At 41.6% G+C, this 18322-nt stretch overlaps 1 protein-coding gene across 4 annotated transcripts in view; it reads left to right on the top strand.

Annotated features, from left to right (window-relative positions):
- Window positions 1–18322, top strand: part of LOC137351782 (E3 SUMO-protein ligase PIAS4-like) — a 132335-nt gene that overhangs the window by 84519 nt on the left and 29494 nt on the right. For all 4 annotated transcript variants that reach the window (XR_010969570.1, XM_068016606.1, XM_068016604.1 and 1 more), the window contains 5 exons: window positions 141–272; window positions 444–549; window positions 1549–1622; window positions 6055–6215; window positions 17043–17182. Coding sequence is in view for 3 of the 4 variants with exons in the window: in XM_068016606.1 (XP_067872707.1) it covers window positions 141–272; window positions 444–549; window positions 1549–1622; window positions 6055–6215; window positions 17043–17182 (613 nt within the window). In the remaining variant the exon portion in view is untranslated. The remainder of the gene's footprint in view (window positions 1–140; window positions 273–443; window positions 550–1548; window positions 1623–6054; window positions 6216–17042; window positions 17183–18322) is intronic.

The raw sequence follows: 18322 nt of genomic DNA, 5'->3' as shown, positions 1-18322 counted from the left end.
AAGATTCTTTGACTTTAGGTTCAGCACTTTTTGAAGACTAGAATTACCTTGTACATCAATGGCTTTAACTTGCAATTTTGATTGACACTGAATTTTATTACCAGAAGTTTTTAACCACCTGTATTTTTTTTTAATTTAAGAGTTACTTTTCATCAAATAAACCTGGAGTAGAACCAAAAAGGCCATGTCGGCCCATTGATATCACTTCACTGCTCAACTTGACATCTCGTGGAGCTAACTATTTAAATATATTTTGGGGACATTTTTCCAAGGTAAAACCTGATTAACCTCCATTTGTAACCAGTTAGAACCAATGTTTTATTGCTTATAATACAACTCTCAATTTGGTATTGAGTTTTTTATGTAGGTGTGCACGCCAGCATTTGGTTTGAAAGAGGTTTGTTAGTTGAACATAACTGTTCCTCTTTGATTATTTCTTTTAGCGATATTCTGTGGTATTGTACCTGGTAAGGCAGCACAGAGTAGCAGAATTACTGCACAAACTTCAAGTGAATGAAACCAGAGCTTCTGAAATTTCTAGGGAATTAAGTAAGTAGTTATTCTGAAAGTGCCAATATTGTGGCTTTTCATATATAATAGCTGAATTATGATATAGTAAGCATGTGATCTTTCTGATGGGAGTTACTAAATCAGGAACACCACTGTAGTAAATTAACTGTTCGTTGTCAGGGGACAAACACTGAATATGTTTTTGTTTACTGTCCTTTGCTTCTGTAACATGGGAAGCTTGTTCGTTCTTTTAAAAACCACCTCCACTAAATGTTTTGTCACAAGTGGGGTATATATTAAAGTTTTACTTACTGATTAATGGCTTCTATAATTTAATAATTATGCAGTTATGGGCTCAGCAGTCTTAATTTTGAGATGTGAAAGCAATGACCCATGTTATAAAACATTTATTTGCTTAAAATCAATGACTTTCAAAAAAAAAAATTTGAAGTTGAAACTTAATCTTAATGCGCCATTTAACATATTGGAGCTTCCCAAGTACAAATGCACAATCGTAGCTCAAAGTAAATCCTAGTGTGCATGTATATTCCCCACTCTTCCGATGGAGAATGTTCTGTCTCCCAAGTTGAGATGTTGCACTCAAATCCAAAGCTGCAGTAACCTTATCGACTTTTAATTGAATGGGCTGGGGTTTGTGTCGATACTAGATAAGATGCCAGTTTCTTAACATAATAAACATCAACATATGATTTGAGTGGATCATTTTTCTCCTGAGACCTGTGTGTGCTTGGAGTGCACTGAATGAAAAGATGGTGGAAGCAGATTCCATAGTAACTTTGTGTACTTGAAGGAAAAATTTGCAGAAAGGGCAGGAGAGTGGGACTAAAAGATAGCTCTTTTTAAGGGCTGGCACGGGTGCAGTGGACTGAAAGGCCTGCTTCTGTGCTAGATTTACAGCTTCAAAAAGTTGCATATTCTTGCTTCCTCCTCCAAGCTTATCTTAACAGGATAAAAGTTATTGTTTTATCTGTTTGTTTGTATAATTTTGTAATAGAAGCTATCCGTTTTACATTAAAGTTCGAAAAAAGCTTCGACTGGAACCTGACAATGATGTTACCACCACTGGCCTTCGTGTTTCTCTTATGTGTAGTGTAAGTATTCCTGTACTGTCACAGAATCTTTTGCAAAACCAGTAATAGAACAGTGAATATCAAATTTTCCCAGGGGGAGAAAATAACAAACTTACTTGGTTTAAAAAAAGTTCTGAATGTTATTTCTGCTTTTTGAAAAAGAAAAGACAATTTCATTTTAGTACAACTTTATTTGATTAAAAAAATCACTCCTTTTGTAAAGAAAGAAGGTATCTTTTTGTTTTAAATATTTCAAAATGCTTCACAATTATGTAGGTAACTACGGCAGCCAATTTGCATGCAGCAAGATCCCACGGACAGCATTTGGATAATTGGCTAGTTAATCTAAATTCTGATACTGGAGGCTGGAGCGTAGCTGGGATACTAGTCGAACTCCCCGCTCCAAAAAAAAACCTTGTGATCTTTAGCATCCACCTAACCACGAGGATTGTTTAACGTCTCATTCAAATAAGGGGAGATGGTGACATAGTGGTATTGTCACTGGACTAGTAATCAAGAGGCCCAGGCTAATGCCCTGGGGACACTTGTTCAAATCCCACCATGGCTGCTGGTGCAATTTAAATTCAATTAATTAATACATTCAATTAATTTTTAAAAATCTGGAATTGAAAGCTAGTCTCAGTAATGGTGTCATGCAACTATCATTGTCGTAAAAACCCATCTAGTTCACTAATTCCTTTTAGGGAAGGAAATCTGCCATCCTTACCTGGTCTATCCTGTGACTCTACACCCATAGCAGTGTGGTTGACTCTTAACTACTCTTTGAAAAGGCCTAGCAAGCCACTCAGTTGTCAAGGGCAATTAGGGGTGGGCAACAAAAAATGCTGGCCTTGCCAACAATGCCCACATCCCTAACAATGCAGTGTTACTTCACTGTTGCACTGGCCTACGTTATGTGCTCAGTTCTTAGGGTGGGGCTTGAATCCAGGACTGAAGAGAGACTAAGCCAAACTGGCACCATAAAATTTCATTTTCTTGCTTAGAAATGTAAACTTATTGGTTTTATTGTCAAAAGTTAGAAGTTATGCATTGTTTCCTAGTGTGTTTATTCCAAACAACGATAGCACCTTTACCATAATAAAACATCCCAAAGCGCTTCACAGGAGCATTATAAAACAAAATGTGACGCCGAGCCACATATGGCAATATTAGGACATATGGCCAAAAGCGTGATCAAGACGTAGATTTTAAGGAATGTCTTAAAGGAAGAAACAGCAGTAGGGAGTTTTAGGGAGAAAATTCAAGAGCTTAGGGCCGAGGCAATTAAAGACACAGCTACCAATGGTGGAGTAATTAAAATCAATGTTTGAAAGGTCAGAATTAATGAACGCAAATATAGAGTAATAGTCATTTACGGCACAGAAGGAGGCCATTTGGTCTATCAAGTTCATGCCGACACTCCACAGAGCTATCCAGTCAGTCCCACTCCCCTGCTCGATCCCCGTAGCCCTGCAAGTTTATTTCCTTTTGAAGTCATTGTCTCTGCTTCCACTACCCTTATGGGCAGTGAGTTTCAGGTCATTACCACCCACTTAGTTTAAAAAAAAAAGTTCTTCCTCATATTTCCCCTGCATCTCTTGCCCAAAATCTTCAATCTGTGTCCCCTAGTCCTCCTGGGACATAGGATCCAGGAAACGTTCCTGCTCCCTGATGCTCTACAGTGATTCTAGCTGCCCCTCAAGGTCAGAAATCCTGAGCTTGAACTGAAGCAGCTCACAGAGGATGTCATTCATGACTTTGATGAGAGCCATTTCTTTACTGTGGCAGAGGCTGAAACTTGGTTGGAGGGATTCAAGCTGGAGTTCTGGGAAAGATGGGTATGAATTTGGGAGCCAACAACACATTCAAGGGCAGTTGGAGAGGAAAGGGAGGTTGAAGATGGGACGGTGGGGGTCAGGGTTTTTTTTGAAGCAGGGTGATGGCAGATTTAAGGGAGAGGAGGACAGCACCTGTTAACAATTGCAGCTAATATGGGGACCAGGGAGGAAATTTGGGTGATCAGCAGTTTAGTGAGGATGGGGTTGATGGAGCAGGAGGTGGGTCTCGTGGACAAAATTAGCTTGGAATGGGCATGAGGGGAGGTAGGAGAGAAACTAGAAAAAGGTACAAGTTCATGGATGAGGCAGCTGGGAACTTTTAGGCGAAGTTTGACCCAGTGGGCGAGTGGAAGGGATCGAAGCGGCAGAGGCCGCTGATTGGATGGTCTTAATCTTTGCAACAGAGAACTCCGTGAATTCTTCGTGCTTATTGTTGGAGGTAAGGTTGGGGGAGAGGGGTTTTAGAAGACAGTTTGCATTAGATAAAAGAAGCCGGGTTTTATCTTTGCATTCCAGTATGCTCCTGGAAGAGAGAGCAATTTTAGCAGACTAGAGCAAGACCCGATGGTGCTGTATGACATCAAGCCAGATCTGGCCTTGAATGGCTAAATAGGTTGTCTGTCCAATCCATTCAAGTCTGTGTTCCTTCAGCTTAAGGGAACAGTGATGATGGCCATAGCAGGCGAATGACCAGGGTGAGAGTGTATAATGGTTTTGTTGGGAATTCGGACATCAAAGGTGGAGGTGAGGGTGCAGTTGAGCAAATTAGTAACCGCAGAAATGTGGCGAAAGGGGGGATAAAGACTAGACAGTTACGATTTTGAAAGTGCATTTGTAAATGAATTGGAGGATAGGTTTTCCAGGGACAGATATAGAAGGAGGTAAAGTTGAGATGTAGATGGAGAGTGATGCAAGGAAGTGATCAGAGATGAACTTACCTGTGTTTGATAAGATGGGAGTAGTGAGACCACGTGAGATGGCAAAGGAGAGGGGGTGGCTGTGAATATTATTGAGAGAATTGGTGATACTGGGGGAGACAGTGGAGTAGTGGTAATGTCGCTGGTGGAATTTAAATTCAGTTAATTAAAAACAAAAATCTGGAATTGAAAGCTAGTCTCAGTAATGGTGCCATGAAACCATCATTGATTGTCATAAAACCCCATTTGATTCACTAATGTCCTTTAGGGAAGGAAATCTGCTGTCCTTATCTGGTCTGGTCTACATATGACTCCAGAACCACAGCAATGTGATTGACTCTTAACTGCGCGCTGAAATGGCATTATGAGCCACTCAGTTGTCAAGGGCAATTGGGGATGGGCAACAAATGCTGGCATTGCCAGTGATGCCCACATCCCAAGAAAGAATTTTTTTTTTTAAAAAGCTCGAGGCCTCCCAAGGAAGAAGGAAAATTGCTGTTGGCTTGTTCCTTGCAATTAGTGTCTAGTGTTGGAGAAAGTTGTTTCATACCATTGAAAGAAAGCACACAATACACTCGCCTTTAAAATTGTCTTGTGTCCTTCATTTTTGTCTTGGTTATGTTTCTTAGATTATAATGCCCATTATTAGTTTCGTCAGCAGCACGGTGTTTAACAATTTAAGTATTGACAAAAGCAGAGGAGGTCAAAATTCTTAAGGGGTTAATGTAATCTCTCACATCCTCAAGCAATTGGACATAAAATGAGCATTTCCAAGATTTGATTAATTGCGGGCTGTTGAGAGTTGTTATCTGCTTTGCTTTTAATTTCACAGAAGCTGCAGTAAACTAAAAGTGCATACTACAGACATTTTGTTTATTTTATTGCATAAATATATTTTCACACTGTATTGTGCATAGCAGTATGCATAAATGATTAACTATATTGTGTTGTTAACACACTTAATTACTATATGTGTACTTCAAGCAGCATGGTACGAGGCCATTTAGCCTATTGTCCCTCTGCCAGCTGTGAAAGAGCAACCAATTAGTCCCACAGACCTGTTCTCTCCCGTCTGACCTGCATCTTTTTTTCATTTTAAGTAGTGATCCAATTCCCTTTAGAACTACTGGATGTGCTTCTACCACTCTATCAGGCAATGTATTCCAGATCATCATAACTCGCTGAGTTTTAAAAAAAAAAATTCTGCTCATCTCCACCTTACCTTTTTTGCCAATTATTTTAAATAATTAGTCTCTAGTTACTAACCCACCTACCTGTAGGAACAGTTTCTCCCTGTCTACTGTCAATCCCCTTCATTTTGGAATTGAAAATAATGACTATCAAAATACAAGTTTGCATTTCCCAAATAACTTTCAACAGGCATACCGTAAAAGAATTAGCATAACCTAAGGTAAATTGAGGAGTGCAATGCTCTTGAGGTTAATGGTCTCACACTGAGCCACACTCTCCTGACACCATTATAAAGTGGCTTAAGGTGGATGAGTTGTACCATCTATATTTGTGTCAAATAGACATCAATTAAAGTTTCATTTGGCAGGTGACCCGGCTGCACAACAGAAATCTGAGTGTCACTGCAATTTTTTGTTCACAGTTTCAATAAAACTATTTTTGAAATTATCAGTCTAGATGAAATGAAGCCTATTTCTAATCTAACTTTCCAATGTCATTGCTCAACAGCTTGGCAAGATGCGGCTTTCAGTGCCCTGTCGCGGTATTACCTGCACACATTTACAGTGTTTCGATGCAGCCCTTTATATTCAGATGAATGAGAAAAAGCCTACATGGATGTGTCCTGTGTGCGACAAGCCAGCGCCTTATGAACTGTTATTTGTGGATCAGTGAGTATCCTGCAGATTTACAGTCCTTTTTTATAATGGCAGTTCTCAATGAGGTTATGGATTTACAATGAATATTTGTCTGGACAGTCAGATGAAATAGACAATCCCAGGTCCTTCCTGCCTGCTACCAAAAAAAGTGTTAACACTTGTATGTGCATCTTCTCATTGTCCAAACAGACTGTACCTCTTGTGTGACCAGCTTCAGGTCGGGAGGCAGTTGGACAAAGCATCTCTAATCCGGCAGCATCAGGTGGGACTTCTGTGGCTTTATTTTCCACAAGCATTGATCTAGTGGGTTTGTCAGTTCCGAAGAAGGGTCACTGACCCGAAACATTAACTCTGCTTCTCTTTCCACAGATGCTGCCAGACCTGCTGAGTGATTCCAGCATTTCTTGTTTTTATTTCAGATTTCCAGCATCCGCAGTATTTTGCTTTTATTTTAGTGTTTAATTCACTGCCACTTCTCTTCCAGGAATGCCTACCTTGAAGAAGTTCTGCTCTTCTCTCCAGGATTTTCGTTTGTCTCTTTTACCTTGTTCACCTTCATTGCTTTATCTCTTGCCCCACCCCCACCTCACTTGCTTATTATCTGTGACTTTTCTAATATTTGTCAGTTCCGAAGAAGGGTCACTGACCCGAAACGTTAACTCTGTTTCTCTTTCCACAGATGCTGCCAGACCTGCTGAGTGATTCCAGCATTTCTTGTTTTTATTTCAGATTTCCAGCATCCGCAGTATTTTGCTTTTATCTAGTGGGGGCTGTCCATCGGAGAGTGCAGAATTGGGGAAGCCTAGGAAGCAAGAGGCTCAGCTGGGTTAGATTTGAAGTGAGACTTTTTGTAGACACAACTGTCCATTTATCATGAGCTATTTTACTACAACCTCATCGCTACACCCATGGAGAAGAGAAAAGGAGAGATTCATTAGTTATGGGAATTCGGACAGGTTCTTTTATGGGCAGACACTGACATGCCAATTTTTCCAATATTCGCTGTGCTCAGGCATCCAGTTCCCCATGGCCCAGGATAAATATTCACAACATTTTTGTGGGGAGTATGGTGAATGAAGAAAGGTCAATTAATTCAAAAGTATCATTAATCATTTGAATGAAGCCAAAAGCCGAACCTCCTTTCTTCAGTTGTGATTTATTTGTCTATTAGGGTTAGTCTATTTGTTGTGTGTGTTGCTGGTTTTATAAGTAGTCATGTGTTAATTACATGGTTTTGTAAATCTTCCCCTATGTGCTCCTCTCCAGAGTAATAGAATTCTTGCAAGTTAGCTACAGACCAGCTGTTTATCTTTGGTTGAAAAGAACTGAAGATGGTATCTTCGATGGGCCAGCATTTTTATTTACTCATTCATGGGATGTGAGCGTGGCAGGCAAGGTCAGCATTTATTGCCCATCCCTAGTTGCTCTTGAGAAGGGTGGTGGTGAACTACTATAGTCCATGTGGTGAAGGTACTCCCACAGTGCTATTGTAAGTAGGGATTTCCAGGATTTTGACCCAGTGGTGATGAAAACAGTGAGATATGTCCAAGTCAGGGTGATGTGTGACTTGGAAGGAGACCACAGGCAGCCTGTTCAAAGGTCCACCATTTTCTGGGTAAAGAACCACCTCCAGACATAGAATCCAGTCTAGCTTTGCATAACTTGAGATCATATCCTTGGCTTTCCCTAACCTAATTTAGTTGGAACAAACTGTACTCGAACAACATCCCTGTATTTTTTGTCCTCTTTCTTCCTGACATCTTAGTTGGATAAGGAAATGATGAATGGCAGTATGCATATACCTTCATCAAAGAATGTTTAAGGCACGTCCAAAAAATGATGACTGACATACTTTATCTGGAGTTAGTGCTGACTTGGCCTATTTACTTTTTAAAACTTCTTGAAAATAATGTGGGACTGAATCACGTAAACCGGAAGAAATATAGGAGCAGGAGTAGGCCAGTCAGTACAATCCTGGCTGATCATCCACTTCAATGCCTTTTTCCCACACTATTCCCATATGCCTTTATGTCATTGATATTTAGAAATCTGTCAGTCTCTGCTTTAAACATACTCAATGACTGAGCTTCCACAGCCCTCTGGGGTAGAGATTTCCAAAGATTCGCAACCCTCTGAGTAACAAACTTTCTCCTTATCTCTGTCCTAAGTGGCTTCTCCCTTATTTTGAAATTGTGTCCCCTGGTTCTAAACATCTACCCTGTCTGTCCCTTTTAAGTATTAAAAACAAGAAATGCTGGAAATATTCAGCAGGTCTGGCAGTATCTGTGGAAAGAGAAGCAGAGTTAACGTTTCGGGTCAGTGACCCTTCTTCGGAACCCGAAGTTCCTCCCTAAAGGACATTAGTGAACCAGATGGGTTTTTACAACAATCGACAATGGTTTCATGGCTATCATTAGACTAGCTTTAAATTCCAGATTTATTAATTGAATTCAAATTCCACCTTCTGCTGTGGTGGGATTCGAACCCATGTCCCCAGAGCAATACCTGGGTCTCTGGGTTACTAGTCCAGTGACAATACCAGTACGCCACCGCCTCCCCAGTATATCTCAGATAATAAAGGAAAGGATTCCATATGCTGCCTTAAGCACCTTATCGACCTGTCCTGCTACCTTCAGGGATCTGTGGACATCCACTCCAAGGTCCCTCACTTCATCTACACTTCTCAGTATTTTCCCATTAATTGCATACTCCTTTGCTTTGTTTGACCTTCCTAAATGCGTCACCTCATACTTCTGTGGGTTAAATTCCTTATGCCACTTTTCTGCCCATCTGACAAGACAAAGAATATCTTCCAGCAGGCTACAGCTATCCTCCTCGCTATCTACCACATGGCTAATCTTTGTGTCATCTGCAAACTTCTTGATCATGCCCCCTACATTTACATCCAAATCGTTAATATATACCACAAAAAGCAGGGGACCCAGTACTGAGCCCTGTGGAACACCACTGGAAACAGCCCTTCAGTTGCAATAACACCCGTCAACAATTACCCTTTGTTTCCTGCCACTGAGCCAATTTTGTATCCACCTTGCTGCATTTCCCTGGATCCCATGGGATTTTATCTTTTTAACCAGTCTGCCATGTTGGGCCTTCTCAAAAGCCTTGCTAAAATCCATGTAGACCACATCAACTGCACTACCCTCATCTATCATCCTTGTTACTTCAAAAAATTCGATCAAGTTGGTCAAACAAGATCTTCCCTTAACAAATCCATGCTGACTATCCTAGATTAACCTGCGCCTTTCTAAGTAATAGTTCATCCTGTCTCTCAGAATAGATTTCAATAGTTTGCCCATTACTGAGGTTAGACTGACTGGCCTGTAATTATTCAGTCTATCCCTCGCTCCCTTTTTAAACAGGTACAACATTAGCAGTTCTCCAATCCTCTGGCACCACACCTGTATCCAGTGAGGGCTAGAAAATGACGGTCAGACCTTCCGCTATTTCCTCTCTCGCTGCTTTTAACAGCCTTTTGGTACATTTAATTTGGTCCTGGTGATTTATCAACTTTCAAGGATGCTAATCCCATTAATACTTCCTCTTTCCCTATGTTTATCACATCCAATACTTCACACCCCTCTTCCTTAATGACAATATCTGCATCGTCCCCCTCTTTTGTGAAGACAGACACAAAGTATTCATTAAGAACAATACCAACATCTGCCCCTACACATCGGTTACCTTTTTGGTCTTTTATGGGCCCTACATTTTCTTTTGTTATCCTCTTACTCTAATGTATTGATAAAACATCTTTGGGTTCACCATGATTTTGCTTGCCAATATTCTTTCATGCCCTCTCTTTGTTTTCCTAATTTCCTTTTTTGATTTCACCTCTTCACTTTCTCTACTCCTTTCGGCTTTCTGTAGTATTGAGTTCTTTGTGTCGACATAAGCTTTTCTTTTCTGCCTTATCTTACCCTGTGAGCTCCTTGACATCCATGGGGCTCGGGATTTGGCCACCTCACCCTTTTTCTTTGTGGGAACGTGTTTACTCTGAACCCCTTGAATCTCCCCTTTGAATGCCTCCCACTGCTCTGACACTGATTTACCTTCAAGTAGCTGTTTCAGTCCACTTTTGCCAATCACTCAACAGTTTAGTAAAATTGGCCTTGCCCCAATTGAGAACTCTCCTGTTCTATCGCTGTCCTTTTCCATAAATATGTTAAGACTGACTGAATTATGATCACTACCACCAAAATGCGCTCTCGCTGCAACTCTTTCCACCTGCCCAGCTTCATTTCCTAAAACTGCACCCTCTTGTTGGACTTGCTACATACTGGGCAAAAAGGTTCTCCTGAATGCTCCCTCTATTCCTTTCACACTAAAACTAACCCAGTTAATATTGGGATAGTTAAAATCCCCTTCTATTACTGCCCTATGTTCTTGCACTTCTCAGATTTGCCAACATATCTGCTCTTCTATCTCCCTCTGACTTTTTTGGGATTTATAGTACACTCCCAGCAGTGATTGCCCCTTTTTTTTTTTTGTTCCTTTGCTCAATCCATATGGCCTCATTTGATGAACCTTCCAACATATCATCCCTCCTCACAGCTGTAATTGTTTCTTTGACCAAAATTGCCACTTCCCCTCCTTTCTTATCCCCCTCCCTATCGCGTCTGAAAACCCTGTGACTAAGAACGTTGAGCTGAAGGCCTGTTCAGGTCGGGAAACTGAACCCGACCGAACCACAGCGGACCGGTGCCCAACTTAACCATCCCTTTATTTACCTTCCTGACACCGAACCTGCAGGAAGCTGCAGCGCATGTGTGATGACGTCATAGTGATGTCACTCACTCACCGCAGACTCAGTTTCATCCCGGACTCCCAGCTCTGATGAGTTTTTTTTTTAATTTCAATATTTACCAGTAGAGCACTTACCGTGTGTCCCCGACCCGGGCCCGACCCAACCCGAACTCGACACGTCGTCGGGTCCCGTCAGGTTTGGGTCGGGTAGCAGGCCTTTACATTGAGCTGTCATTCCCATCCCTCCTTAAGCCATGTTTCTGTAATAGCTATGATATACTGCCACATGTCTGTCTATGCCCTCAACTCATCTGCTTTATTTGCTATACTGCTTGTATTGAAATAGATACCCTTGAGCACGGCCAAACTTATTTTGTATTTTCTAACCTTTGTTTCCTCTGTCTTCCAGACTCACCAATTAATTTTCTGCCTTCCATTTTCATTTGCGACAAAATCAGAACTGAGTCACCCCTAAGGTCTCCATCCCCTTGCCAATCCAGTTTAAATCCTCCCCAACAGCACTAGTAAAACGTCCTGCAAGGAACTCCGTCTCAGCTCTGTTCAGATGCAACCCGTCCAGCCTGTGCAGGTCCCATCTCCCCCAGAGCCGGTCCCAATGTCCCAGGAATCTAAAGCCCTTCCTCCTGCACCATCTTTCCAGCCGCGCATTCATCTGTCTTATCCTTTTTCTCTACTCGCGTGTAGCACTGGGAGTAATCTGGGGATGACTACTTTTGAGGTCCTGCTTGCTAATTTCTTGCCTAGCTCCCTAAATTCTGACTACAGGACCACATCCCTCTTTCTACCTATGTCATTGGTTCCAATGTGGACCACGACTGCTGGCTTTTCACCCTCCCCCTTCAGAATGCTCTGTAGCTGCTCAGTGGCTTTCTTGACCCTGGCACCAGGGAGGCAACATACCATCCTGGATTCACATCTGCAGCCACAGAAACGCCTGTCTCTTCCCCTGACTATTGAATCACCTGTCACCATAGCTCTTCCAGTCTTCCCTGTACTCCCGTGCAGCTGAGCCACCCGTAATGCCATGGACTTGGCTCTGGCTGCACTCCCCAGGTGAAGCATCACGTTCCTCAGTATTCGAAACTGAATACCTGTTGGCGAGTGAGCTGCACTCGGGGATCTCCTGCACTACCTGCCTGATTCTTTTTGACTACTTGGTGGTCACCTATTCCCTCTCTCCCTGCATACTCTTAAGCTGTGGGGTGACCATAAACGTGCTATCCATGTAGCTCTCATCCGCACGAATGCACCGCAGTGTCACCAGCTGCTGCTAAAGTTCATGTGACCACTTGATCAATACTTATATTGCCCATCCAGAATGATTTGAAATTCAAAGCCATTGCTATACAGTGGGGGATGGATGATAACCTGTCACACCCACTTATGATTTAATTGGTTTCTTACAGCTTTCTTAAGTTTTGAGCTCAGACAATGAGACTAGGAGTCCATAGGTAGTGAGTTTTGGTTAGGACCACAAACAATAGGAGGTGTGAATTCCATAACTGGTTTTGTCTTTGTATGCTCATTGTTAGAGAGGCACTCCATCCATGGTCATTCAATTGCAAAAGTCAACTGGCCCTCGGCAGCCATCTTATGCAGCCCTTTTAATGTCTATTGTGGTTCATTTGTTTTAATATAAGAGAATACTATTTTAAAAGTTTCTATGCTGGATACAGTCCATGTTAAAAGTTATGAATAGGACACGCCGTTACTGGGCATGACACAGCTATAATCTTCTAAACCTGAGCTTTCCCATTTTGAAACCAAAAAACATTTAAAATAAATAGACTGGAATTATGCAGAATAATTTACTTCCAGTGCAGAAATTGGAATATCTCAAGTGGAGCTTTTGATATTCCTGGTGTATGAACAATGGCAGACAGGAAAAGACCCTCTGGTCTATCCAACCTGTTCTTTACAACTGCAATGCTTTCTGCATCACTATATTTGGCTCCATACTGCACCTGAAAACTCTGTGATTTCCTGGAGACGCACAAAAGCAAATAAAATCCGAGGCCAATTTAGATGGAAGGAAAGTTCCTCTCCAACCCTGTCCTAGGCAGTCAAAACAAGCCCAGAAAATCACTCTGGTCCTGGTCCAGGAAATAAAATCCAGGAAATCACACTGGTCCAACTCTTGCTTGTAGGAATTCATCAAATCAGCGTCCACTGCACAAGAAGGCATCCTGTTCTAGGGGGTCCACTATTCTCTCCAGCTCCAGATATCTCACCTAGTTCTGGACTTGCATAACTTGAGATTGTGACCCCTGTTCCACCCAAACCTATTTATTTATTTTTTATTCATTCATGGGATGTGGGTGTCACTGGCTATGCCAGTATTTATTGCCCATCCCTAATTGCCCTTGAGAAGGTGGTGGTGAGCTTTTAGTTGAAACAAACTATCACTCAAACAAAATCTGGTTCCTTCGTCATCTTTTAAACCTTTAGTGCTGATAAGGGATGGGATCAGTGCATTAGTGAGAGAGGATCTTTGATCGGAAGAACAGGATGTAAAATCTGTTTGGGTGGAGCTAAGAAACGGCAAGGGACAGCAATTATTGTAGGAGTGGTTTACAGGCCACCAAACGGTAGTGGTAATGTAGAGCATGGTATAAATCAGAAAGTTAGAAGTACATGCAATAAGGGCAATGCAGTAATTGTGGGTGATATCAATCTATATGTAGACTGGGTAAATCTAATGAGCACCAATGCTGTGGAAGACTAATTCCTGCAATATGTCCAAGATGATTTTCTGGAGCAATATTTTGAGGAATCAACTAGGGAGCAGGCTATTTAGAATCTAATTTATGCAATGAGAAAGGGATAATTAATAATCTGGTGGTAAAAGAATTTTCTGGGAAAAATGACCGTAGTATGATAGAATTTTCCATCAAGTTTGAAAAAGATGTAGTTCAATCTGAAACTAGGGTCCTTATCCTAAACAAGGGCAATTATGAAGGTGTAAGGAGCAAGTTGGCCATGGTGGATTGGAAAAGTTGGTAGATAGGCAATGGCTAGTATTTCAAGAAGTAATGCATGGTTTTCAAAAGCATACATTCCTATAAGGCAAAGTACCCAATAGGGAAAGTGAGTCAGCCGTAGCTAACAAAGCAAATTACAGATAATAGTAGTTCAAAGGGGGAGGCTAATCAAGTTGCCAAAAAAGTCGTAAGCCAGAGGATTGGGAGAATTTTAGAATCCAGCAAAGAAATTGATAGAGAGAATAGAAAATGAATATAAACTGGCAAGAAATATAAATACGGATTGTAAAAGCTTCTATAAGTACGCAAGAAGGAAATGTTTGTCTAAGACAAATGTGGGTCCATTACAGGCAGTCAGGAGAATTTATAGTGGGGAATAGAGAAATGGCAGAGAAGCTAAATAATTACTTTGTCTCTGTCTTCACGGAGGAAGATACAAGAAGTCTCCCTGAAATAATTGAGATCCAAGGGTCTAGTGCGAATGAGGAACTGAAAAATTAGGATTAGTAAAAAAAAAAAGTAGGATTGGAGAAATTAATGGGACTGAAAGTTGACAAATCCCCAGACCCGATAATCTTCACCCTAGAGTGTTGAAAGAGATGGCTACAGAGATGATGGATGCATTGGTGATCATCTTTCAAAATTCTATAAATTCTGCAGTGGTGTCTGCAGATTGGAAGGTTGCAAATATAACCCCACTGCTCAAGAAAGGAGGGAGAGAGAAAATGGGGAACTACAGACCTGTTAGCCTGAGGTCAGTAGTAGGGAAAATACTATAATCGATTAAAAGGATGTGATTACTGGAGACTTATAAAATAATGGTCTGACTGGGCAGACTCAACGTGGATTTATGAAGGGGAAATCATGTTTGGCAAACTTGCTAGAGTTTTTTTGAGGATGTTTGAGTACAGGAGCAAGGATGTCTTACTGCAGTTATACAGGGCCTTAGTGAGACCACCTCTGCAGTATTGTGTGCAGTTTTGGTCGTCTTATCTGAGGAAGGATGTTCTTGCCATAGAGGGAGTGCAAAGAAGATTTACTAGGCTGATTCCTGGGATGGCAGGATTGATGTATGAGGAGAGATTGGTTTGACTAGGCCTATATTCACTAGAGTTTAGAAGAATGAGAGGGGATCTCATAGAAACCTATAAAATTCTAACAGGACTAGACAGGCTAGATGCAGGGAGGATGTTGCCGATGGCTGGGGAGTCCAGAACCAGGGGTCACAGTCTCAGGATACGGGGTATGCCATTTAGAATTGGAGATGAGGAGACCTTTCTTCACTCAGACAGTGGTGAACCTGTGGAATTCTCTACCGCAGAAGGCAGTGGAGGCCAAGTCATTAAATATTTTCTAGAAGGAGATAGATATATTTCTTGATGCCAAAGGGATCAAGGGATATGGGGAGAAAGCGGGAACAAGGTGCTGAATTAGACCATCAGCCATGATCTTTTTTGAATGGCAGAGCAGGCCCGAAGGGCTGAATGGCCTACTCCTCCTATTTTCCAGGTTTCTGTGTTACTAGCAGAGTGGTTAAGGGGGAACCAGTGGATGTGGTGTATTTGGACTTTCAGAAGGCTTTTGATGACGTTCCATATAGGAGATTAATGAGCAAAATTAAAGGGATTGGGTGTAGTATACTAGCATGAATTGAGGATTGGGTAACAGGCAGAAAACAGAGTAGGAATAAATTCTCGGATTGGCAGGCTGTGACCAGTGGGGTACCGCAAGGATCAGTGCTTGGGCTCCAGCTGTCCACAATCTATATCAATGATTTGGATATGGGGACCAATTGTAATATTTCCAAGTTTGTGGATGACACAAAACTTGGGCATGGGAATTGTAAGTAGTACGCAAAGAGACTTCAGGGGGATTTGGACAGGCTGAGTGAGTGGGCAAGAATATGGCAGATGGAATATAATGTGGAAAAATGTGAAGTTATCCACTTTGGTAGGAAAAACAGAAATGCAGAGTATTTCTTAAATGGTGAGAGATTAGAAGGTGTTGATGTCCAAAGGGACCTGGGTGTCCTTGTTCATAAGTCACTGAAAGCTAGCATGCAGGTGCAGCAAGCAATTAGGAAGGCAAACGGTATGTTAGCCTTTATCGCAAGGGGATTTGAGTACAGGAGCAAAGAAGTCTTGCTTCAATTGTATAGAGCATTGGTGAGGCCACACCTGGAATATTGTGTGCAATTCTGGTCCCCTTGTCTGTGGAAGGATATTCTTGCCGTAGAGAGGAGTGCAGCGGTGGTTCACCAGACTGATTCCTGGGATAATGGGATTATCCTGTGAGGAGCGATTGAGGATAATGGGCCTGTATTGTCTGGAGTTTAGAAGAATGAGAGGCAATCTCATTGAAGCTTACAAAATTCTTAAAGGGATAGACAGGGTAGATGTAGAATGGATGTTTCCCCTGGCTGTGGGGTCTAGGACCAGGGCACACAATCTCAGAATAAAAGGCAAGCCATTTAGGGCTGAGATGACGAGGAACTTCTTCACTCAGAAGGTGGTGAATCTTTGAAATTCTCTGCTCCAGGGTGGTAGAAGCTAAGTCATTGAGTAAGGTCAAGACAGATATCGATAGATTTCTAGTTGCTAATGACATCAAGGGATATAGAGAGAGTGCAGGAATATGGTGTTGAGGTAGACTATCAGCTATGATCTAGAATGGCGGAGCAGGCTCAAAGGGCTGAATGGCCTATTCCTGTTCCTATGTTCTTCAAATCGCAACTCCCCCACCCCCAACCATCTTTCACTTGCTCAAAGCCTATTACATTTCTAACCTTTGCTGATGAAAGGTCACAGACCTGAAAGTTAACTCTGTTTCTTTCTCCACCAATGTTGCCAGACCTACTGATATTTCCAGCATTTTCTGTTTTTATTTCAGATTTCCAGCATCTGCAGTATTTTGCTTTTATTTATATCGCACATGTGCCTTGCCTGTACTCTTATCCTATTGTGAGAAAACTATGAAACTTTGCTATTTCTTCAAAGTAGAGCTGACATGATGGGGATAACGAAGAAAGGATGGACAGATGAGGAATAAACATGTTTGTTTTTATTTTACTTAGTCTATTTTTAGATATACTGAAGGAGTGTGAAGATGCTACTGAGGTTCAGTTTAAGGATGATGGCAGCTGGACTCCAATAAAACCAGATAAGCAGCCTCAGAAGAACTCCGGTCCCAAATACTCAGTAGTGGAATTAGAAGGTTGGTTTCTTTGACTTCAGTGCCATAGACATGATTATGGGTGATTGAAATGTAATCAGCCATTTACAGATGAGCACAAACTATAAGCCAGTTTGGGGAATCTCTTTCAACTTGTTTTTGTAGGGGATGAGAAAATAAATCTTTGCCTGTAAAGGTAATGTTAGGAAGGGGAGCACTTTTGCTGACCAGTGTGTGCATCTAATCCCTACTATACTGAGACTGCTTGATGCTGAATAGCCCCCCTCTATGCTCCAATCTGTATCTGGCCTCAACCTCAAAGCACCCTTATCTACATGGTGTTTTCCAAAGCCATGCTTGTGGTGTACAAGTGAAGTTGGGGAAACTTTTGTGCTGTAGTCCCATACCCAAGGGAAAATGTGTTGAGTGCACTTGAACTCCATTTGACTTGGCATTTCAGCTGGCAGGTGGTAAACATTTATTCCATCATTAAGTTCAATCCTGGTGCCAAAAATGAAAGACATGAAAAATGAAACCCATTTTGTTGCTTATTTACAATCTTCCTAATTTTACACACACCTACTTTTCTATGTAACAAAGCCTCTAGAAAGCTTAGAGACAGTGTAGACTTCAGTAGTTTCAACTGTACACTTCAAGGCTCTTGAACGAGCTGGAGCTTCAAGAAATCTGGATTGCTTTGCTGCATTTTGAGGAACAGATCCACTTCAATTCCAGTGTCTGATCAGAAAATATGACCAATACATAAAGACCGGCACAAATAAATGTTTAACTGCACTGTCTGATGTGCTACTAAGCTACATCGATCTTGTAGGTCACAGGTTCAGTGCCTGGTCTGACCTAATTTGAACTGCCACAATTGGCTGCATTGACCTGTATCTGTTCCTATCAGCCCCTTGAGCCTGTTCCAAATTCAGTTAGATCATAGCTGATCTGTACCTCAGTTCCCTTTACCCACCTCTGATCCACTTCCCTTGATGTCCTTACCTAATTAAACATCTGTTGATTTCAGTCTGAAAATTTTCAATGGCCCCTACATCCATAGCCTTTTGAGGAGGAGAATTTCAGGTTTGCACTACTTTGAGTGAAAAAGTGCTTCCTGATTTCACTCCTGAATGGCCTAGCTGTAATTTTAAAATTGTGCCCCCTTGTTTTGAATTCCCC

Source organism: Heterodontus francisci, chromosome 36 (assembly GCF_036365525.1).
Source record: "Heterodontus francisci isolate sHetFra1 chromosome 36, sHetFra1.hap1, whole genome shotgun sequence".
Lineage (NCBI taxonomy): Eukaryota > Metazoa > Chordata > Chondrichthyes > Heterodontiformes > Heterodontidae > Heterodontus > Heterodontus francisci.
This window is presented reverse-complemented; position numbering and strand designations above follow the sequence as displayed.